Raw genomic sequence first — 24,287 nt, forward strand, 5'->3', positions numbered from 1 at the left:
GTTTCAAATTACATACTTCTATGCTATCCGTATTCAAGTTCTTGATATTTTGCCTATTTCTTTGTCTCACCACATGCCTGAAGTAGCTTGTCACTGTCTGTTCACAAACTTTTCCATTTACTTAGGTTATCATGCAGATACTTCTGTGGATGATCCAGAAGGATCGCGTTTTCCAGTCAAAGTTTGGGAATGTCTCAGTACAGAGACCAAGAACAAAGGTTTATCTGCAACTTGCACTGGACCAGGAGGAAAGCACGTCTGCTGCTGGGGCTTGGTGCAATCCTGGATCCCAGCCATAAGTAAGGCAGCCCCCAGCTAGTCTCAGCAACTAACAAAAGTGACCAAAATTCACCAGGAAGGAGAACAGTGAAGGAAATGCCAACTTCTACCCACAGCCAGTTCCCAGGAAGCAACAATCATCCATGAAAAAGAAAAAAAAATCTCTCAAACCCCACATTAACACCAACAACAAATGGGTGTTTTACCTGCAGTGTCAGTGGGGTTGGTGAACCCTTCTCAGGCTCGGAGCCAACATCTGGCTCCACGAGCATGCTGTGTGTCCCACAAGTGACACTTGGCCAGCAGGCTGAGGACAGGGCTTCCTGGCTGGCTTGTGCCTGCTCCTCCTCCTTCTCCATTCTGCCACTTGAACCACAGGACTGGCAATCACCTTCAAGAGATTTAAAAGTTCATTAAGAGTGCGCGGTTAATTTTTTATTGAATTCTCCACCTCATTAGACAGAGAGGGCAATTTCAGAAATAAGAATGCCGAGGTATTATTAATAGGCCTCATTAAGCAGAATAGATCAAATCTAATCATGGGTGCTACTCGCTGCCCTGTGACACCCAGAATATCTTTCACATTAAGCCAGACATCACACAAAGGTGTAATTACATCACTCTGATGCTCAGCTCTGCTTGCTGGTAGCCACCTCCAAAGCAAGACACTTCTAACCACACTTACATCACAGAAGGCAGAGGATATCACTCTGCAGCTCACAGTTTACTTCAATTTATTGCACAGACTGCATGAAATAACGTATTGTTATAGGCCTTAATCACATAACATTTTTCTTGGGCCGTACTGAGGATTTCATAAACCCTACTCTTGTTTTTACTTTGCTGATAATATGGTTTGCTTTCTATCACTTCTACATTTTCATTAGCTAGTGGAATGACTCCATGAAGAAAACTAATAAACCAGGGCTTAATATGCATTATAGCACATTATTATGAAAGCTGTCAATTCGCAAAGTCCCAAATCGAGAAAAACATTGATTTTCCACTCCTAGAATTATGCTTTATTGCTCTACAACTGATATTTTCTGCACAAGTTAGGGCCAAAAGAGGGAATGAACTCAAAAATCAGACAGTTGATACATTTAAAAAAAGTGACAGAATTAGACATAATCAAAAATTAACTTCAGCAAAGGTCCATATGCACTCTTTTGAGAAGTCACACTGAAGTACTTCTTCCTTGCCAAATAATTTGATTTCTAGAACTAAACATCTGGGAATAAAGCCCATTACTGTTTTATTTCAATTTTTGGTTACAATAAGCTTAAAGTATTTTCCTCTTTATGACATATTGTACATATTATAGTGTACTTAGAAAAAAAAAGGTTAAAATAATCTGTTTGGGGTACATCCGCCTTATAAAATCTTGAGCTGCTCTTCCCCTCTAATATTGTTCTTTTTAGCATAACTCATTTTGGAAAAAAAGCTGAAATCTGTGACATGAAAATTAAGCTCTTCAGTAAGTCTAGTTTTCAGAGGTGTCAATTAACTTTAACAGATCTGAGTGGATGCTTCACTTTCATAAAACAAAGTCATTTCCAGCTAATGAAATGGCACGGTTTAATTTCTGGCACCAAAAGCAGAGCATCAGCTGCTCTCACCTAAATAGGTGTTATATTTAGGAGCTTTATAGTCAATAAGAAAATGGTTTCCCTACCTGCCTACGAAACAACCACTGCCACCACCACCACCACAAATCTACTTATAACCTGCTACCTATAACCAGTTGTCTTCTGCAAAACTCCATGCATGAATTCAACTTCCTGTGCCATCTCCATTTTAGCTCTTTGAGTAAACATGAGAAGACATCCACATAGTGCTGATGTTTTAAGTGCTGGAACCTTGCTGATAAGCAATTGTGAAACCTTTTTCTTTCCATGAAAATCTCTCCAAATAAGATATTTCACGCTATGACTGTGCCCCAGATAGTTCAGGCTGTCGTATCACAGGAAAAAGAAAGGAGATTGCAGAAGTAAAACCGAACAAGGTTGTAAAATAACCTCACGGTGTTTCTTCATTGGGCTGAGAATGATTGACACAGCAGTCGTAACATTTTCTCAGAATTTTCTTGAATCTACTCACAAAGTAAACCCATCTTTCTCATTTTCATTTTGTTTTCTATTAACCATAGCAATGTATACAGTTTGATTAGTTGATGTGATCTCTTGCTAGATGACTCATACTCAGTACTTAAAGCTGGACAAAAATGGACTGACTTTCCATTATTTCACTTTTTTTCTTTGAGACTGATCTCATCTTATTATTGAAACCATATTCCTAAAAACCACAGTAGGATTTGTACCTTACTTTTTAGGAGCTGGTTTTGCCTGTGAACTTTTTCTTCTAAGAGGACTCTTGATGAAGCTTTTATATTGCACGTACAGTTGGAGATGGACATTTTTGGTTTCAGGACGCCCTGGGCTTGGATCTCTTTGGATGCAGAGGTGCCCTTGGAGGGATCACTCTTTTTTGGTGAGCCATCAGTAGCAGCTGTGGTTGCTTTTCCCAGTGTTGTACCCAGAAAAGAGGCAGAGGCTGTTTTGCTTCTCCTGCTCATGGTGCACTGCTTCTTCTGGCTTCCAGACCGCATTTGCTTTCCTGTGAAAAACAAGAAAAAAAGATGTATAGCATGGGAACATTATTATTTTCAGCCTTCTGTTCCTCATCATTTTTATTTCCAGCAAAACAGTTTTCAGGCATATATTTTAGAAGTTGTAACTGATACAAACATTGTTGTTGTGACTGCCACGCAGCTGTACTGCAACAAAACATTACTGATAGAAATAATCAGAGATACTTGGTAAAACTAAGCTGCTATTCTAAGCAATACATTTTCACTCTAATGGACGGTGTGGAAGGAGTGAAGGCATTTCTAACACAAACATATAAAATATGACTTTCTCTTGTCTCTTATTCACTGGATGGAGAGATTTTAGCTTTGTTATACCTGGTCAAAATTAAAACTATGGGTCCAGTTGTGGCTGTGAGGAGAGCAAAGGTCCAAGCGTTTTAAGGTCTCCATAGTGTGGTGGCTGCCTCATAGGCACCACCCCTGTCCCACATGTTTGAGTCCACCTTCTACCTCAGTACAAAGCCATGGCAGAAACTAGCAGCAGAAAGGTCCGATTTGTACAGGACATGCTTTCTCCTGCAGTAGAAGGATGTTGAACGGCAGCTACAACTGCAGGCCTCTGCCATGCCTAAAGCAACAGAACTCATCAGGTAAGTTCTGTGCTACACATACCCTAAAAGATGATTCAAGCAGACCACTACTGCCAGCAGAACCCTAGGAAACTGAAAGCATGGGCATATGAACGCACAGAAGTGTCCGGAATAGGAGAAAAAAACAGAATTCAGGAAAGGAAATGCAAAGAACTGGGGACAGCTTGGAAAGGGCAGCAGGATCAACAAGTGGGAGGAAGACAAAAAAAAAAGAAAGCAGATGGGAACTTCTCTATGTTCTCATAGAGTACTCCCAGAGGTCCCCACATGGTCAGCACCCACACAACTGTGCACACAGCATAAGTGCTCTTGTTTTTTAATGCAGTGCAAAAATTGCTTACGGTCTGTCCTAATCAGAGGCTGCCTGGAGACTTGAAGATTTATGTAGAAGGAAATGACTGATAGTTATTAAAAAATTAGTGATTTTTTTAGTGAAGGAAGATTACTTCTATCTTTGTCCTCTGATCCATCCCATGAAAAGTGATGAAGTGGCACATTATGTTAGACCATTACTTATTAAGTAATATTAAATCCTGCTAGTGAGACGCAGGGTGTATTCAAACCATTTCTCTATCCTTAAATCTAATTCTAATAGATAATAAATTATCTTTGCCACAAAGTTTCCTACACATTGCAATGGTCTGAATAATTCATACTTCATTATTGTCTTCCTGCATTTTGAGGAAAATCAAAGACATTATGGTAAGCAGCTTATCCTTTCCCTCACCATGAAGATCAGAAAAGTTTTTAATGTAATTTTACATTTCCTTCTGTCAACTCAACTGCCAGTACAGGGAAGAGCCAACTTCTCAAGGGAGTCTCTACTGGAGGATCCCAGAAGATCAGCATGGGCGGAAAAATTAACTTTTTTCTAATTAAATTCGTTGGGATGAACTCCATCCTAATCAATTTCACAGCCAAACGTGACAGAAAATCTGGTCAAAGCAAGGAAGAGCACACCCAGCTCCCAGACTCTAATCTAGCACCTAAGATCTCCTTCTCTCTGGTATAACTGATTTTTTTCTCCTTGCTTTTCACACATTGTAACTATTTGCCTTCTCTTTTGTCAAACCTCATCTCTCTTCTCTCAGATGAAAATAGTTTTGATGTCAATGCAACAAACCAAAAGCACTCAGCTCCGTACAGACCCTCAGCTGGAGCTCACACGTACGCGGTGCTTTCTTCTCCCATCCTCTGACTGACCCTGTACCTGCAGTTACAAACTGTGCTTCTGCAAATGTTTCGTGACATACAGAGGGAAAAGACATTGAGACAGATTAATGGTGTGATGGGCACCAAGGAGCATTTGTGGCAAGAGACAGCACGAGGAGAAGATGAAGAAAGCAGCAGGTAGCATTAAGTAACTGCAGAGCAGCAGAGAAGGAAGTCTTTTCACAAAGGCAGCCAAGACACCAGAAATAGGGGGGTGGAGAGGGCAGCTGAGCCACAGAAAGAACTTGAATGGAAAACAGATTATCTCTTTAAATAATCTTTTAAATTAAAATTGTTTATTGGCCAGCAGAAAGCAGAGAGGAGAAGAAAAAAAAGTGGGAAGCAGAAAAGTGTTTCTACTCATCCAAAACAGCATCACAGTAGGAGATCGTTTGCTTTCATATCTAGCAATGGTCTGTACAACAAATGTGTGTGCTGTGAACCCAAACAGTTTTTTCACTGAGACTGTGAGGCTGTTCAGCAAGCATGGCTGTGTTCCCTGTATTGGCCATTTGCTGCTGCTGGGCACCACTATCCAAAATGCCAGGGTGGACTGCTGGGACAGCAAGCATGGGCTGCAAGGTGCCAAAAAACAGAGTAGGGACAAAAGCTGACCACCTCTCCTGTGTAACATCTCAGAACATAATCTGAGCAAAACTTTCTTTTGCCTGGAGTGCTCATTTGTCATTTATCCCTAACTACCAGGCTAGCTGCTTGCGCGTGTTGGCTGCCGAGTGCTCTGAAAGCTCTGTAACTTTCAGGAACAGGGAATTAAGTCCCAGGAATTTTCTTACATAGAGTGCAAGTGAAGGCAGCCTTCTCTCCTGCACTGCACCCCTTCCCTGCCAAAGGAAATGCCACCAGTGGCACTCTGCCCTCAGGGTCTGGGGGCTCTCAGCAAAGACGCAGATTAGGAAAGGAAATGCAGGTATGAACAAAAACAGGAACGTGGTCAGAAATTACACAGAGGTGATGGCTGCTTCTGAGCATTTTGTGGTAACCAAACGATGTCTAAAAATGAATTTAAAAACATTCCTTAAGATATTCTGCTATAAAAACATATCGCTTTCTGAATGAAAATAGTCTACCTTAGATCTTGTACAAATATTACAACTAAATCTTAATCGTTATTAGATTCACAGTAGGTTTTTTGTGGTTAATTAAGGCAATCAGAAAAAGTGTGGCTTGTTCTTGTTTGACATTGAAGATAATCAGATAAATAACAGAGCCAGTTTGGTAAAACCTTTTCTCTAACTCTCTCTTGAATTAACCTTTCAGTTCAAAAGGTGCACCCAGGTGCCCTCAATTCCCAGGAAAACACAGCAAAACAACACAGACATGGGCTCTAAGGACCAACCTCCCCCTCCTCAAAGCAGCTGTCAATTACCTAAACTAACAAACGCAGAAGCAAATGATATTCAGGAAAAAGAAAAAAAGAAAAGAAAAAGGCAAAGGTACTGAAAGGTAAGATCACAGAATTGCACTCTGTACATTCAGGATCCGTTTTTAATATACTGTGTGGGGAATTAGGGCTGTTACTCTCATTAAGGCTATCTGGAATCATATATCTAAATCCCCACGCAGCAAACTGGAAATATATCTTCCCCTCTGAGGGTAGCTAGAATTGCAACTGGATGACTAGCAATATATGTTTTTTCTATTATCCCAACCGAAGAAAGGCTTTAAAACTGATGAACAAAGACATGCAAGCATAATGCTGTGGGAGATACAAGAGAACAGAACTTGAAGGCAGGGAAAGCAGAATGACTCCGTTAGTAAAGCTCTGTGAATACACATCCTAGTTCAAAAAGTTCAGCTGCTTATAGGAGAAAGAGGAACCAAATAAGGACTGCATTTGGAGGAAAGTCATTTGTGCCTCCATGCAAGAAACAAAGAGGCAACGGTTCAATTCTTAGACGACTTCGTGAAAACCATATGATATTGGAGGAGTTAAAAAATATCCTGTAAAACCAAGGGTAGGGTTTTTTGCTTTCTTATTTTTATTTTTTAAGAATCCTTGGCCTCTGAATAAAATGAGCGTATTGTTTTACTGTACAGTATCTCTTTACATTTTCCTCCCTTCAGGGGGTTTCGCTAACAGGAAGTGACCTCGTATTACAGCAGGTTGAACTTGCCTTTCCTTGGAAGCATTGTCAATTCAGGCAAACATACACTTTTCCATTGTTACTACATACTTTTTTCTCCTTTCACATTACAGCAGGATAAAGCAGCTTTTCATACTTTCATATAACACTCCTCCTAGTATTTCAGTGTGGATTTTTAACAGTTCGTGACAAAATACTTACTTGAAATGGCCAGAACTCATTTTAGCAAATGCACAACGCCACAAACCCTCCATGACCACCAAGCAAGCCTGACAAGAGGTGGTTGCCAAAGGAGACTCACAGTGATGATTCCCTACACGTCCTTAATGAGCTCAGACATCACCACTACCGGCAAGCTCTACATTATAGACCACCTACTGTTTTTTTTCTTTTTTATTAATAAAATCCCCACACCCCTGGGCTGCTAAGAAATCCCTGACCTCGTGAGGGGAGCTGACAATGCCAACAACCCAAGCAGAAAGCAGAAGCAATTACTGTATCTTAAATAGAAGAAACTGAAACTTACACCATTTCTAAGAGATAGTACCAGGGATGAATGGGCTGTACAAGCAATAAACCAAAATCCAAACCAAGATCCCGATGACAAGGACTGATGACTCAATTCCTGCTGTGTATCAAGTGTTACCATTGCTAAGTTGTATGATCCTAGATATAAGTAAACAGACTGCATCATTTCAACAGGCTCGTAACACAGAAAAATGGAAACAGTGAGAGCAATGACAGTATTATTAGTTATTTCAGAGTTTGTCAAGGCATGGAGGATAGGGAGAATAATTTATCGTTCAGATCACTGCCGAGGAAGGGACATCGCTTTTAATCAGTCAACAAGATGCAGTCAGCAAAGAATGCTAGAAATTCAGATATTTTGACTAAAATTTCTGCTGACCAGCAGCGAGACCTCTGTCCCAAACTGCCTTGTGATGTTTGTTAAGTGACTTGTTTGCAAGAGGCAGTGTCAGGACCGTTCAGCATTAACATTCATGGAAAATATCTGAGTTGCAAAAAATCCTGACAAAATTGTAGCTGCGCCCATGCTCCCTAATCAAAATGTAGCACTTAACGAGGTCTTGGATTTACCATTAAATAGTGATCTGATGCTGGATCCTGAAAAACAGGGCTGGCCCTTGTCCTCAGCAGCAATACCAGAACTGTCAAGACCCAAAGTCAAGACAGCTTTGCAAGTTTGAACTGAAGAGAATCAGCCACACTGTCATTCTCTGTTAACATCACTGTACCTGTATTAATGTATCTTCAAACAGCCCTGTCCAACTGGGATGAAGCTTCATTATCTCAGCTATATCAGTAGCTAAAAGGCCAGATAAAAAAAATTATCGCTAACAAACAAGGTTCTCAGTTGCTTCAAGTGGGATTGTTTAGTCTGGAGATCAGGATGCTCAGGGAACACCATATTGCTCTCCCTGAAAGGAGGCTGTGGTGAGGTGGGGATTGGCCTCTTCTCCCAGGTAACAGCAATAGGAGGAGGGGGATTGGCCTGAAGTTACACCAGGGGAGGTTCAGGTTGGCTATTAGGAAAACTTTTTTCTTTGAAATAATAGTCAGGGAAGGTAACAGGCTGCCCAGAGAGGTGGTGTAGTCACTGTCCCTGGAGGTGTTCAAGAAATTTCAAGGCCAGGCTGCATGGGACTTTGAGCAACCTGGTCTAGAGGGAAGTGTCCCTGCCTATAGCAAGGGGTTGGAACTAGGTGATCTTAAAGGTCCCTTCCAACACAAACCATTCTATGACTCAATGAAATGTTTAGATGTGGTACTAAGAGACATGGTTTAGCAGGCTGTAGGTGGACAGTTGGATTATGTGCATTTGGAGGTCTTTTCCAACTTTGTGATTGTAAGGTTCTATGATTATCTTCTAGTTATTTCCTTTGGATTTTTAAAATAGTTTTGACAGCTGTGGCACATTTCTCTCAAGACGTATCCCAACTGCTTTGTTGCCAAAGAGCTGACTGACTGGCTGATTGACCATAAGGAGGCCTCAGACCGAGAGACAGCAATTAAACTTGTCCACAAGTTATTGGATCACAGCATTATCCATCATGTTTGTGATGAGCATAAAGAATTCAAGGATGCCAAACTATTCTACCGCTTCAGACATTTCCACTGGATAATGAGGTGAAGGTGTTCATGAGAGGACAAAGACTGTATGAAAAGTTGATGAGTTCTGAAAATACTCTTTCTGTTTTTGCAAAAATCAATATTTGACTGCAGAAAGTCATAATCACTTAAAAGAGAAAGTGCATCAAACATGCCTACGAGCTGTTAGCTTCCAATCTATAATCAATTCAAAGTAAGAAGAGTCTCTTGATGTCAAGAAGCACCTTGTTTACAGAAGGCTATTGGCAAAATCAGTGCAGTGTAACACTTGGCTTCACAGAAAAGAATCCCAAAATGCAGCTCATTAATGGCACCAGCAAGAAGTCCCTCACCAGTGACCTCCAAATTATTTTCTGAAAACGCTTTACAAATACTCCACCAACTCTCAGCATTAAGTAAGGGGACGTCACTTTAAATGCAGAGCTAATACACAGCAATGTGGTGCTTAGGACAGGATGTGACGCACCGATTCCTACGGCGCATGGAGAAGCTTGGTGGAACAAGAGCGTAATTTGTAATGACTACAGCAGCCAAAAGGAAACGTTCCTGCCTGGCACCTGCAGGAGATCATCTTACACTCTGAATCATGAGAGTGTGCGATTGCTGCAGAATATTTTAGTGGCCAGGAAATAATCCACCCACATTTTTTTATTCAACCGTTGCACCAGTGCGTTACCAATACCCAGCTGGCTGAGAACAAAGTGCTTGTACACTTTGTTAAGATTTTTCCCCTTTACTTCCTATGTGCTTGGGACAGGATTAAAAGAAAAATGTTCCCTTTTCATTAAATCACTCATAATTTGGAGGTTAGTCAAGAACCTGATAATTATTTTCTCATTGAAGAAAATCAATCTTAGATTTTACCCTCATGCAATGAATCATCATTATTCTTGTCATGTCTTTTTGGCCATGCTACACTAAACACTTCCAGACAACCGGTCCTTAGATGGAGAGGATCTCTGTTCACACTGTTAATAATCAGGGGAGCCACTTATTGAAAACACTTCAAAATTTGCTGCTGTACTTATGAGACATTCTCTGTAAAACCCATACAAGAAATTCTCAGAGGTAGACATCCACATTTGGATTTCAAGGATGTCATCTTAGAAGCTATCATGTGATCGTATTGACTGCATTGTAGTGACTCCAAAAGTAATCTGTTGCACTGTCACTTTAAAGAAATATATTCAGGCTGATTCACAACGTTTAAATGGTGATTTGCAGGGTGAGAAATGTATCAACCACTTGGTATTCTCATCATGTCAAAGACACCTAGTTGTTCAGCTCTTTCTGATAATTTACCACAGCCAGTCTGAGCCAAGCATTCATTTTGCAGACTGCAGAAGAGCTGCACCTACTTTAAAACAAGCGTAAAGAGGGGGAAAAATTAGGTCCTTTACTCCAGTGGTGTAATGCAGTCACTGAATCCATGTAGCCTACCTCATTTCAAAAATAAATTATTATTTTTAATGCTTTTAGTATCCAGACCTCCGTTGGCTGTCCTGAGCACTGACAAGGGACTTGCCCACTCTAAATTCTTTCACTTCAAATTGTCTCATGCTTTTACCAACTGTGACAGCTCAAAGACAGAAATGATTCCTTCCTGTCTACCCAGAACAGTGGGGAAAAATCAAATCTTTAACTTTCATGTACCAAAACGAGGAGAGCTTAACTTTAATTTGGGTTATCAGCAAACAGTGTGATTGCCTTTGGGAAAATGATGTTAATTTATCATCTTCATCTCTGGAAATTCTGTTCATAATATCATTAATAGGGCAAATGTCCTTCTGTTTTCAAGGGAAATGATGTCATTTCTGTCCAATAGGTTGACTGATACCCCCCATAATATTAAACTGAGCCTTTAATCAGCAAAAGACATGCTTCCTGAAGGTGGGCAGCTCCTTCAACTCCTGTCAAATTATCTTATGCTCATGCATTCAAACAAGCAGGGTGGAGAAACCACAATAAAATAAGCCACAAGAACAAAAAAGAACTATTCTCAAAAGACAATGGCTACATGTTGACTAAAACCACAGAGAAAAAAAACAAAACTAAAGAATAATTTGCTCCGTAGAAAACTGTGAGCGTTCTAATTATAGCCAGGGTCACTGTGATGTCTAATGAACCACCACTGAAGTGTCAGTCCTGGCACTGAAAGCAAGCCTGGGGCAGCTTGGGCTTACACAGCTCTGAGCCTCATCTTGCCCTCTTGCTTGCATCGAGGGTCCATGTCTCCAACATCAGCTACATTTCCATGCAGCGGGGCAGAAGGCCCACCACTCCTCTGAATACTTGAGTTACCCTAAATAGCAGAGCAAGAAGGAATACCCACCTACTGTTCCACTGTTTTTCCTCCCAGACTCAACAAGCCTCATCATCCCTTCTTTTGTCACATCAGATGAAGGGGCAACTGATGCTTGAAACAAGGACTGAAGACGAATATAGGGGTGTACACTCAGGTACTATAATTAGTACTAAACATGAATAAAGAATCTCTAAGGTGAGAAGGGGCAGCTGCTATTTGCCCATTACACAGGTTGGGGGCTGCATACAAGGCTCAATGCACCTTCTACACTCTCAGATAACTGAGGACTGCCAATTCCTCGCGGAACTGACCGAGTCCTCAATTTCTCAGCATCTGATACAGTATGCTAAGGTCACATTGCAGTGCGACACAGATCCAATGACACAGAACGTCTAGACTAAAGAAAATTGACAACCTCCACCGTTTTAAATGTATACCAGATGAAGCGAAACATCAAAGGAGCCTCTTCTAATGGGCTTTTTGGCATGTGGTCCTTTGTTCTTAACAAGTCAGCACCAGCTGCTGTGTCCATAATGCCAAGTCAGTAATATCCCTGGCTAGGGGGGGAGCGTAGCTCCTCTCAAGGCAGCTTTTTCTATTGGTTGACATCAGCCAAAAATCGGACTCCTCGTGTTTAGCAGGTGTGTGCCAAAGTAAAATCTGCTGTGCCATATTTCACATTTCTCCTGTCCTTACCATCACTACTGCTGAGCATATTCTCAGGCTGAAGAATTAATTAGCATCATCTGTGTAGCTCCTCAAGTTTCTATACAATAAATTCCACATTGTATGGAACAGCTTTCATCTAATTATATCTTGTTTTATATATATATATATAATACATATATACATGCATACATACTAATCTCATATTCTAGGCTATTGTATGTTAACTTGCCTATAAACAGAAGATCAGGTGAGAACACTAGGTAGGCTGAATTCATTCATTACAGCATTTCAATTAATAATTGAAAGTAAATACTTCTAATAGTCTTTAGTTTTAAGGCTGCTTACATTAGCCCATTCTCATTACTGTGAGTGAACGTTAGTTTAATGGTGACCTCCAAATATTTTCCCAATATTCAAATGTCTCAAATACCAGAGGATTTCAGTGTATTTTTCAAACTAAAACATTATTTTGCAGGCAGTATCATGTTGAAATCCCACAGTACCCACTGTTCTGATTTTACTCCAATACAAGTATATATGTACATGCATATGTACATGCATATATATGTACACACACATAGACATGGACACAATACAAAAAGTTTAAAGAAGCTCTTGAAACTAATTAAAATTTAGTTACTTCCCCCTTGGCATATATGCTGCTGGCTTCAGTAATAGTTAATAAAACTCCTACTTAAGAAGGAAAGACAACTTTATAACCATCTGGGCCCTTCAACAATGCAGAATGCCAGATCCCATCTCAGTTTACTCATCCTTTGTCTTGTATTGCTTTAATTAAGTAAATTATGCTTTCAAGTCACCTCTTGGTCGGTTTGATGATGAAAAAATAAAACAACTACAATACAATACAATAGTAGCTCTCACTTCTGTCTCGTTCACTGATTTTTTTTGTCTCGTTCACTGATTTAAATGCGCTTTCTCCATCTTGAGTGCTATCTGTCACCACTACTCTATTTCCAAATTCAGCAGAAGAACTGATGCTGGTAGTGCAGCCCCTGTGAGACCCCTGTTAAGGTTAGCTCCTGTGAGACCCCTCCGTGCCCAGCACTTAGTGCTGCTGTCATAACACCCCATTGCATCACATTCACCTCCAAACAGTGACTCACGAGCACATCATAATCCTCATTTCCCTACTTTGGGGTAACTTCCATACCGATGAGTGCTGTATTCTCCATGTTTTTGACATCTCGGCATAGGGTGTGACAGCCAGTGCAGCACATATCGACTCTACTGGATTTAAATTTATCTCCAGCACAGATATTCTTCCTTCATAACTCTGCACAGCAGCTTTGGGCATGCCAACAGAAGGAAAAAAACGCAGGTGCAGACATTATAAGAGTTGAAGTGCTAGCAGAAATCATTTCAAAAGCTGAGGTTTGCAAAGGTGCTTAGTCATCAAGATGTTTGATCTAAGCTTAAACAGATAAATTTGGATGTTGGATTTTATAATCTCACATAGTAAATGACGATTTTGTCTAATCAAGAGGTCAAAATGTATTTAAATGTGTTCTTTTTCCTTCTCTTTGCCCCCTTTTAATAATTCAGCCTAGCATCAAGTAGCTACTATACTGTAAAAGACGAATAGAAAAGTAGATACTCACGTGGAGCACGTTCTTCATGAAGGATGGGTAAGAAATTAAGATTAAAAACGTTCATGTCTTTCACAGAAACAAGACTAATCTTTTCATTTTTAACTAACCTTGTATTTATGAGACATCATCTGCAGACAGTAAAGGAAATTGCCACAATGACCTAAAAGCAGCGTTAGCAAGTTCTGACAGCTTGTTAAAAGCTGTGACCGAAGGCAGGGAGATCCACATCGACTGCCTGGGACATGGACCTCACAGAGCCTGGCCAAGGCTTATGCTCAGCTGTATCTCTCTGAGGTGGCTGTTAGTGGGGACATTTCACATTAGTATGTACACGTCCCTTAAGCTGCCCAAAAGATTTAGATCTTGACCCCTCGCTAAAAGTGAATGCAGTCACATCTTATGACTGCATGTCTTTCCACATCTGAAGACTGACTTCACACAAAATATGGATTTTCCAGCACTTAAAGTCCAATTTCTTGCCAGGAGCAAAGTATCCAAAGCAGCGGAGCCAGTAGAAGATACAATCCATAGTGGTGAAATCACAAGGCCATAATCAGTCCTTGGGATGACATAGCATGAGACATGGCTTTGAATGTTAACTGAGACCAGGACTTTTGGATTTCCAAGCATAACTACCATCTATGAGCAAAGCCCAAGATTTACATTTCTTAATATGCCTAAAATATCCTTTTCATATGTGGCAAACTGTGGAAATAGATACCTCTGGAGATTATTTGCCTCAATCTCCTACTGAAAGTATGGCCTTGGATTAGGTTATTCGGAGCCGTATAAAGCCAAGTCCAGAATGCTTGGATTAGAACATGAAATGGTATGAGTAATACCATAAGAGTCACCGTTGCTTTAGTGAAGTCACGTAAAAAATTAAGAAAAGGCACAGTAAAGAGGCCATGACTCAACTGGCTCCATAGGAAAGAGCGTAGCTGGGCCCTGGAAAACAGAATTATGTGGGTACCCATCCCTCCACAGGTACTGGCAACACAGCCTATATATTCTTAAAACTACATTTACAGACTTCATATAGAAAAGTTTAGCCTTGAACGTAACTGTTCCATTCTTTGGCCATGGTGATATTATTACCACTATTATTTCTGCTGGCAGGAATCTGTTGCCTACAGCTGCAAACTAATATAAACTCAAACTTTCTGGGTCACCAGAAATATGACAAAGAGCTCTCTGCAGTCCCTTCATCCACGAGATAATGACATTAAAGTATTAACATGGTGTCAAAAGTTGTTTGTTGCCTCTTCCAATTTTCTTTCTTCTTAAGCATTTCATTTCACAGATATTTAATTGCATAAACATACGACAGACCTTAATACAAATAGATATGAGCTAGTAAATACTGGAGGAAAAATGTATAGAAAGAGTTGGGAATCTGTAGTGGTATAAAGGACTTTGCTGATGGGGTAGTTACTTCACTGCAGTCACAAAGCATCATCATGCAATACAGCTCCTGCAGTTTTAAGCTGAATATGAAGTTCGCCAGCACAGAACAGGAAGGCAAGGGCCCCATTATATCTTTTGTTTCTCTCAATACTTAAAACTAGTCCAGGAAAAAAAAGCCAACAATCAAGCAAACGCGACAGGCTGTAGGACTGCACCAGATTTGCACTAGAATGGAACACTGGATCCAATAGATCCCTTCTGTCCCTCACTTCGTAGATTTTGCAACTGTGGCAAACTTTGTTTTTCATTTTCTCTCAGGTTAAACTCATACCAGTTGCCTTTCATTTTAATGAGCAATGTGGATGCCTTGTGAATTTAACTGGGTTTCTTATGATATGTCACATTTAATGGCTGACAGCTATGCAAGAGCTTATTACTTTTGGGATCTTGGTGAGAAAGACTGCTGTTTTTTAGCATTATACTGGCTTTTTATGACATTTCACACAGGAAAGTTGTAGTAAGCAGATAAACACCTTCTTATACATTACAAGAGGTCTGATCAAGAGAAATATATATCTTTACATTCTACATTATTGCTTACACAAATGGTGGAAGCAGTTAAAAGGTAACACTTCCCATGTTTATTAACACCTGTATTCTTATGCATACAAATGGTGGAAGTTGCTATTAAAAAAAGCAATATTTCTCAGCCAGTTACCTCACTTACTTCCTTTTTCCAGTAGAACTGGGGAACCATGAGCAATCTCCTATTTCACTTTCTAATTACTTCTAGTAAAAGTCATCCTTTCACGGCCACCCCTGCATTGCCAAGCCCATGTGAAATCTCAATACTATTCTAACCCTTGTTTTTTGTGACGTAACACAGAGTCCTCAGATGCCACTGAGTTAACCCCTGAATACATAGCACTGCCTATGAAAAATCTCAGGAAGGCATTGTTATTTTGAATTAGGCTACTACACAATGAAGTATCTCTGTGGAAGACCCTGGCCTTGCTGATAGTTTTCTTAGTGGTAAAGTGGGACTGAATAAAGCAGTGTCTTCTCACCATTTGTGCCTTGATAGCTGCAAGAGCAGCGAGTGCAGAAATAATAGCAAGGTGCAGAGGGATGGAGCAGAACATGTTTTGTGCCTTTGCATCAGAGAGCACGCACTTCCTCATCTTTCTTCTTTTTTTTCTTTTTTTTTTTCCCCCAATTATAAACTGGGAAGATGAAGACACAAGCTTAGGAAACAGCTTATGTCATATACGTGTCCTTAAATCAAAAAGGAACGTATAAGTACAAGGTAATTGCAATTAAACATAGCCCAAGGTCACAGGATATAAGGGAGGTAAGTTCTAACTTAGCACATTTGGCAATAACCAGACTCTCTCATTGACATTCTTCCCATCCACGCTGCCTTCCTGGTGAGTCAATAAACTCAGCTGTGGTTATTCAACTGCACTGTTACATAGCTGCTGCAGCTCAGTGCAGTGGAAGCTACACCATTCTGGGCACAGAGCAATCCCCACGGCCACTTTCCCGAGAGCAATGTTGTGAAGAAAATACTGAGTTTGCAAAACGCTTGGAGATATTTGGAACAAATGTGCTAAAGCTTTGCAAAACATTCACTTTGCTTATAGAGGCCAAGGTTTATTACTGTGGCCTTTCTAAATAATAAATCTGATCATTTTCAGTTGTAAGGAGCACAAAACCAAGCCCAGTGGAGCCATCTCATTCTTAATTTCACCTCATGAAATTCAGCCCTTCTGCAAAGAAAGAATTATTTTTTGAGCTAAACACTTGCTGTTGCTGAGAGCAAAAAAAAAAGTTACACTTACAAAAGGTTAAAATAGAGGTTATGAACACAGGCAAAGTTTTCTCTGTCACCTGGTGAGCAGCATGCATCACTAGCATGGCAGATATATTAACAGTAGTCCTGGAATTGTGCATGTCTGTGTTGTGTTCTGACTAAGCATGCCTTTGCAGAAGCAAAGATTACTGTTATCTGCTCACGTAAAATCATTGTGGTGGGTCTGTTCCAGCCTGAATCGCTGCTCCACCAGACTGAGGCTTATGGAAATGACTTACCTGCCTTGCCACTTGAATTAGAAAGATGGAGAGAAAATGTAGTGCGATAGCTGCCAGACTGCTTATTATCATCTTGCTTTGTTGTTGTTGTGCTGTTAGGTCCTTTGGGTGCACGCCCAGATGCTGGAAGTTCAGAGGCACAGACTCTTGTCAAAGGGCACTTAGTAACCAAATAGCCTTCATTTGCTGTCTGTTTATTAATTACATTACGTTCTGTTAAATGTGCACTCCTGTTTGTTCTGCGTGGAGTCTTGTTTTCTCTCAGGAGCTTTATCTGAAGCATCTTCTCTATTGACTCTCCATTACCTATACCATCTACTCCATCTGCTGTTAATCTAGACGAACTACAATTTATATTGAAGGACAACGCTGATCTATAAATTCTTTGGCATTTAATTCGAGGTCGGTCAAGGCACACGTTGAGTGACTTGTCTATGTAATAGATGGGATTTGGACACTGCTGAGAAACCTGAAAGCGGACAGATGAGGTGAATGAAGGCGGTACTTTCTCTCTCCCATCACTGCTTTGAAGACCCACACCATTCTCCCTGTTTCTGAGGCTGAAAAACCTCTCACGCAGCTCTCTACTTAATTTTGAGCAACAATCAGAAACCCGTGATGGAGTGACTTGGGGGTTTGCTTGGTCAGGTGAAAGTCGGTGGCGGAGGGCAGCAGGGATCTCACTCAAGGTGGGGGTCGCAGCATGGGGCTCTGGCACAGCCCTGGGTCCCCAGGTTGGATCACTGGAGCCCGCAGTGACACGCCGGGCTGTAATAGTTATGGAGGCAAAACCCTTCTGCTTTTGACACTGTTTTCCATCTGCGATGGGACAGCCTGATGGAGAGGTGGTATCATCTAAAGATGACTGAATTTCTAATCGGCTGGCAAGCACAGCAAACGTGCTGGTAATGTTTACTGAACCATCATTAGCCAAAGATTGCTTTGTGTGGCAAGCGCTGGGCTGGGGGGTCACAGCCTGCATCAGCAAAGCAGACCGATTTTCTTTTAGTTTAGTCTCATCAATCATCTGTGAAATGACTATTGGTGAAATCAATTTTCTATTTGTTGATGACAGAGATTCCTGAAAATGAAAAGATTCAAATTATCAACATATTCTATCATAACATACGTAACTATTTTTCATCTATCACACAAGACAGTTTTGTTCAACATCTCTTGTTAAATTTCTATTTATACTACTTCCCCCTTCCCCCCATCTTAAAGCACACATTCTTAAAGTCAGCTCTGAATTGCCAGGGAGGCTCCAGTAAATATTTTATCCAGCCTAAAAATATATTTGAATTAAAAATGTGTATCCTATACTATTAATTGCAGTATTTCAGCCATTGCTGCAATTGGGATTTGGGGCTGCTATGTTTTTTAAAAATTGACACATTGAAGGCATTGACAATTTTGAAGTCTGCTCTTTCATTATGGCCTGCTAGGGTTTTAAATGCATTCAAGTGAGTTTACAGATCATTAGCCTGAAGGTTCACGTGTGCCATCACGTGCTGTAGAGAGCACTTGGGCATCTGTCATTGATGCTTTATGACCTGACAGGTAAAAAAGGAAGGAAAAACTTCCCCACGTTCCCTCTGATTAAGGTGATATTATTTCCTACAAGTGCTACAAGCACAATTTTAATTCATCAGTTCCTTCTTGCTCATCGAATGCAAAACCACATTGTCCACGTTGGACTGACTGTGGCCCACATTCACATTTCTGAGCATGGCAGTAAACATCTTGACAGACCATATGCTGCTTCATCTGATGGGATAAAAGTAGTGCTTTTACGTTAAAGCTATTTAACAGGGAGTAAACCCGAGTTTAAAATCTCCAGCTATTATCATCCACAAAGCTCATCACACAGGTGATATGCAATAAGGCATCTCTTTGCTGCTCTAAATTGGCTGATTAGATTGCTTTTGCCCCGGGTTCCTAGATTTTGCAATCCTAACAGATAAAAAGCCCAATGAATCGTCATGCAAAATCTGAGGATTTGCTCTGTAATGAAAGTTCATTCAATTTGATTTAGAGTTTAGGTCCCATTTGCTAGCCTGTACTGTTCCTGCTTATTGTGCATTCATCTCAGTCAGTTCTGGGCATCCATATCATCTGCTAATCAATGCCAGTGCTTAACCAGTATTTCACCCTGCTCCGAAGCCCAAGGGAAAAACTGTAGCTGATGATAGCTCCCATCCCTTGTGCATGGAAATAACACAGAATAACAGCTCCTTCTGTAGCTCTTGGGAAGGCTGTTTTGGGAACCCAAATAAGTAGAGTTGGATCAAGAGTTTATTAACAAGGTGAAACGTCAGGTAAATTTTATCTACTCTTTAAACCAGCTGCCTGTGGTTTTGACAATTCAATAATTTCACAGCCCCAGGGAAAGCATTTTCTTCCTTCTTTGTAAAAACATTTGCCTTACATTTTCTGCACTGCATTTACTTCTACCTATAGGTTTAAGACCTTTGTGTGACTTCTAAAACTCTCAACTTCCCTGAGATTTTTATGAGCCCTGAAGAAGGTTCCTTGATACACTTTATTTTGTGGAGGCATCACTTGCTGTAGCAGCTGATATGACATTTATTTATTCTGTTGAGGGCTGTACAGATGGAAACTTCATGCAAGAGTCCAAAAACACGTCAAAACTTATCTCTATTAGCTTCAGATACAAATTTTAGGTAATTCACTTCTTTTGCTGCTTGAGTAAACATACTCTTCCCTTCTCTCAACCTCTGGCAGAGAAGTGAATCTTTAAGGTTTGATCAACCGATTCTGTGTTCTTTGGGAGTTTTCAAGCCTCACTGCATCTTGTGGAGAAAGCATGCACTTACACCAAGTAATTGTGGTGAACAGAAAACCTCAGGCATTATCCTGGGAACATCTGAGACAGCGTACTGGTAATTGGGATACTACTTGATTTAAACCCCTGGGAGGTCTTTAATTACTTTTTTTTCCCAACAAAACATGGGTTTTTTTCCTCAACAACAGCACACTGACTCACTGCCTCTTTAGCCATCATTTCATTTGGCTTTTTGGCTATGTAAGCTGAGCACAGGGAAACAAAATCAAGCCTAAACACACTGTTCAGCATTCAGCACCTGTTTTTAAATCTAAACGCCTTCTGCTGACTCTTTTCTACCTACTATTTATTCATCCTACCTCTGCAAAGCTTGGTTTTTTCTCCACAGCACTCTCCTGCTGTTGGCCTGTGCATGTCCTGTTACTGTCCCACTGCTTCCTTGCTGCTCCTAGGAAACAAACACAGGAAAAGAAATGTTATCACCAGCGTCCTGGAGGAGATGGATGATAAAGTGTGGCTTTAAGCAGAGTGCAAGCAGGAGGGAGAGTGTTCTGGTAAGTGATCTGCCTGCCCTGGGAGCTGGTTATAGAAAGGATCACGTTTCCCCCATTCTCAGGAGAGGTAGTTTGGGCACTGCCAGGATGCTTTGCAGAGACACGTTTGGGGACAGCTGCACAACTTGTATAGGTCCGAGCACAGCTTGTATCTCTCAGCCACTGGTTCACCTGTATGCAAGGCATGTGTGTGGGATAAGTAGGGGAGATGGGAATTGGCTTCAACAAGCTTCCCTTCTGCCTGATCTGCAGAACCTGAGAGCACAACCAAGCACGTTAATGGGCTGGATGCTATAAGACTCCTCTATTCTGGGCTAAGTTGTCTTAATACTTAAAGAACTGCAGTAATTTTGAATAATACTCACAAATACCATTATGCCACTTCCAGTTCAGTGATGATATCCTACCGATGATATCAACCTCTAAGCTTGTGATCAGTACTTCTTTTTATCCTTTTTACAAAAATTAATTACTGTGTAACACAGAACCTGGGACACTGCAATGGTGCATTTTATTGGCCGTCAGTCATTAAATAGAAATTACATTACTTCCATATGGTAATAAACATCTGAGGTTAATTTCCAAAAATTCTCTATTTGAACTGAAATTTTGTGACATTACTGGCTGTTTCTTCAAATCAAGCCGTACCACCATACGATTTTTTCCTCCTTCAACTTAGACTGCCTGCTATAGAAGTTGTTGGCTTTATAATGAGCAGAAAATCAGTTTATGTGCAGCAATACAATAGCAAAGAAATGTAAGTAAGCTCCCCTTTAAAAAAAATTGTCCATTATTGTGCACCCATCGTGACAGGCTTCAGGCATGACTGTGGGGACAGCTAAAGAGTAGAAACGAAACAGGGGAAAGTGTCAGGTCTGTTCCAAAGCCTCACCACTGGACAGCAATCCCAGAACAGGTTGACTGATAAACTTTCTCCTTTACTAAAGGAGTAATTCACTGATACAGCTCCAAAACATCAATGCCACTGTATATAGACATAGCTGGTAGAAAAAAAAAAAAAAAAAAAAAAAAAAAGTTTGCCCTTCTCCTTGAGCCACAGAAAGCCCTGAGGAACAGAAACAACATCTGGACTCATTGGCCACAGAAAGGGGAAAAAAAAAGAATCCAGAAAGTAGCTGGAGCGGAGGGCTCACTGCACTTCTATTTACTTTTACAAGGACACTTTAAATGGATGAAAATGCAGTGAACATGATCACAGTAACTGCTGGCAAAGCACATGAGAGAGATACCATCAGAGCCTGCTCCTCATGGTTGAGATGCATGGTGAAAAGGATGTGCTGCAGCAGAGATGGTAACTGCAAGGTGGGCTCTATGGAAAGAGAATAGCCAGCATATTAGCACTCAGGTGAATAAATGAGGATACATTCATAATGTCGACCTTTAAACAACTAAATAGGAAATAACTTGCAGAGAAGGGTAAGGAAGAAATTGTTGGATTGAGTTAAGGCAAGACATCAAGGAATTTAGAGGTTTCAGAAACAAAGCAGATGTAATTAAAGCAAAAACTTTGCTATCAACCATTTTCCTCAAATACTTTATGGTAAGAAAACCACAGTTATCTCAAATGGAGCTGAGGAGCTACAACAGGAGAATATCAACTTGCGAATGTCAACTAGTGTGCAAAGAACTCAAAAAGGCTGGCTGGAGATAAATCAGACCCAGAAAGCCATGTTTTGCCAGATGGTCTTTCATGAAGTTCATTCAAATGTATTTTCAGCACAAGAGAAATTACTGAATTCTACAGGGTCCAACAAGAACAAGTCATCAAAGTCCACACAGTTTATTACGTATAATCTGTAAATTATTCTTAACAAAGTAAACTCCTGTGATAATCTGTAGCTAAGACCTTCCAATTTCACAGAGACATTTTGAAATATATTAGTGAATTCTTGCTTAACTTTAAAAAAAGTAGGTGTTTCTGGAGATGTGGAGGAAATATCTATTTTCTTTGCTAAATCATCCAGAGGAGAGTTTCACATTGCCTTTCGTACCCTATGCTGTGCAATAACATTCTCATATTACTACAGATATTCTGTTCCTTCAAAATTCTCAGATTTTTGGTGAGTCGCTCAATCTGATTGCTGAAAGAGACTAAATAAATGGTAGTGCTGGCAAAAGGTCCAATATTAAGTATAATCTTAGAAGCTTTACGTCTGTTAACTAACATCATCAAAACAAAACAACAAAAAAACAACTCTTACAAAAGAGCTTGAATCTATGTTTGTAATGACAACTCTTTGGGGAGCACAGAGGTTTAGCTGAGATGTGTCCCAAGCAGAATGTTCATGGAAATCCTTGTTGCTGACAAAACATATTGCACTGTAACTCTTGTTGCACAAAGAACGCAAAGTTCAGTTTTTCCTTGATGCAAAAGCATAAAAGAAACAGCATTTCAAATACTTTCCATCTCTGTGGGGAGCACGAGAAACTTATTTCTGAGCTGAAATCCTGAGGATTTGCTTAACCTCCCCTTCCCACTGCGACCCACCTCTCCAGCTTACAAACGAGAGACGTGATTAGGAACGAAGGAGCAAACACTGGTATATAAACTTTGTCCTATTGCACCCTCGCTGTTTTCAGTCCCCTGCCCCCAATACTCTTTGTTGAACCTAATGATATGCTCCTTGGCAAGGCATCTGGACATCCGGCTACAGACCAGGGTTTTCCTAATTACAGAGTGCAGCTGGAACCAATTCTCCCAGTCTCGAGTGCCTGGATGTCTGCCTCAGGCCAACTGGCAGCCAGCTCAGATAATGATTCAGAAAATATGTAGTCAGAGCTCAGCTTGCAGATAAATTGCAAAGGTGAGGGTGCCGGTGAAAAATAGTGCACTGTGATTATTTAGCACACACAGGACATTCTGGTCTGCAGCCAAAAAAGATTTTGCACAAAGTTCAAGACATACATGAAAACAAGCAACAGATAACACCATTTTGCCACTGTTTCGGGTCCTTGCTGGAAATCCTGGCCTTTGGTGACAGCTAGAGTGACACCACAAAGGGCTGGGATCACTTTAGAGCACTGGTCCTGGCCTCCTCTCTGGTTTTTGTCATGAAAGTCGCATATTTTATTCATTTACTATTCATATGCTGACAAATTTCAAACTCATGTCAGCACTTCTGATCTCTTCTGCTCTGCTCAAAGACCCATGCTGAGGTCCCATCTGTGCCACCAGCATCACCTCAAAATGAACTCCTTGAACTTCCCTCAAAATGCCATAAAAGAACTCTGCAGAACATACACAGTGGTGCAAGAAGGGGAGAACTGAAAAATGATTGTTTTTCTAGATCTTTATCACATCATCTGAAAGACCTCCAAGGAGTCTTGGGCTTCCTCCCAGGTCCAGTAGTCACCCAAAAAGACTCAGATTTCCCCCTCAGAACTGGGAGCTAAAGGACATTGATGGCTTGACTGTAGGGCCAAGCACAGTTAATACAATGTCTTCAGCATAACTTAAAACATTTTTAAGCCTTTTTTTTTTTCTTCTGATACATATTATTGCTACATTAAGTTATCTTCAGATAAACCATATTGTTAAAACCAGCTTGAAGGCATTCATTTATACTTTATTCTGTTTAAAACACTGTATTTATTTGAATTTTTCTATGGCTTATTTAATTCAAATACCTGAGGAAGCCACGAGGAAAACAAAGTCATCATTAAAGATTCACTGCTTTCCCTCTCCATAAGGGCTGGAAGAGATCATTATTCACTTCCTGAAATCTGAAGTGAGTCATCCAGAAAAACTATCCAGACATTATAGAAATGCCTAAGATGAAAGCCAAGTCAGAATAAACACCAGAACCAAATCCGCTTCTCCTGGTCTTCTTCATGTGTCATAAAGAAACAATATCA

At 40.5% G+C, this 24,287-nt stretch overlaps 1 protein-coding gene across 6 annotated transcripts in view; it reads right to left on the reverse strand.

Annotated features, from left to right (window-relative positions):
• C8H10orf90 (chromosome 8 C10orf90 homolog) overlaps positions 1-24,287 on the reverse strand; it is a 64,286-nt gene that overhangs the window by 12,733 nt on the left and 27,266 nt on the right. For 4 of the 6 annotated variants that reach the window (XM_010714841.3, XM_019617869.2, XM_010714844.2 and 1 more), the window contains exons 2-5: positions 20,217-20,305; positions 17,052-18,132; positions 2,605-2,895; positions 486-670 (exon numbers count right to left, since the gene is read on the reverse strand). In XM_010714841.3, coding sequence (XP_010713143.1) covers positions 486-670; positions 2,605-2,895; positions 17,052-18,132; positions 20,217-20,305 — 1,646 coding nt within the window. Of the gene's footprint in view, positions 1-485; positions 671-2,599; positions 2,896-17,051; positions 18,133-20,216; positions 20,306-21,661; positions 21,742-24,287 lie in introns of all 6 variants that reach the window. The other 2 variants (XM_019617868.2, XM_010714845.3) reach the window with 2 other exon arrangements.

Source organism: Meleagris gallopavo, chromosome 8 (assembly GCF_000146605.3).
Source record: "Meleagris gallopavo isolate NT-WF06-2002-E0010 breed Aviagen turkey brand Nicholas breeding stock chromosome 8, Turkey_5.1, whole genome shotgun sequence".
NCBI classification, from domain to species: Eukaryota; Metazoa; Chordata; class Aves; order Galliformes; family Phasianidae; genus Meleagris; species Meleagris gallopavo.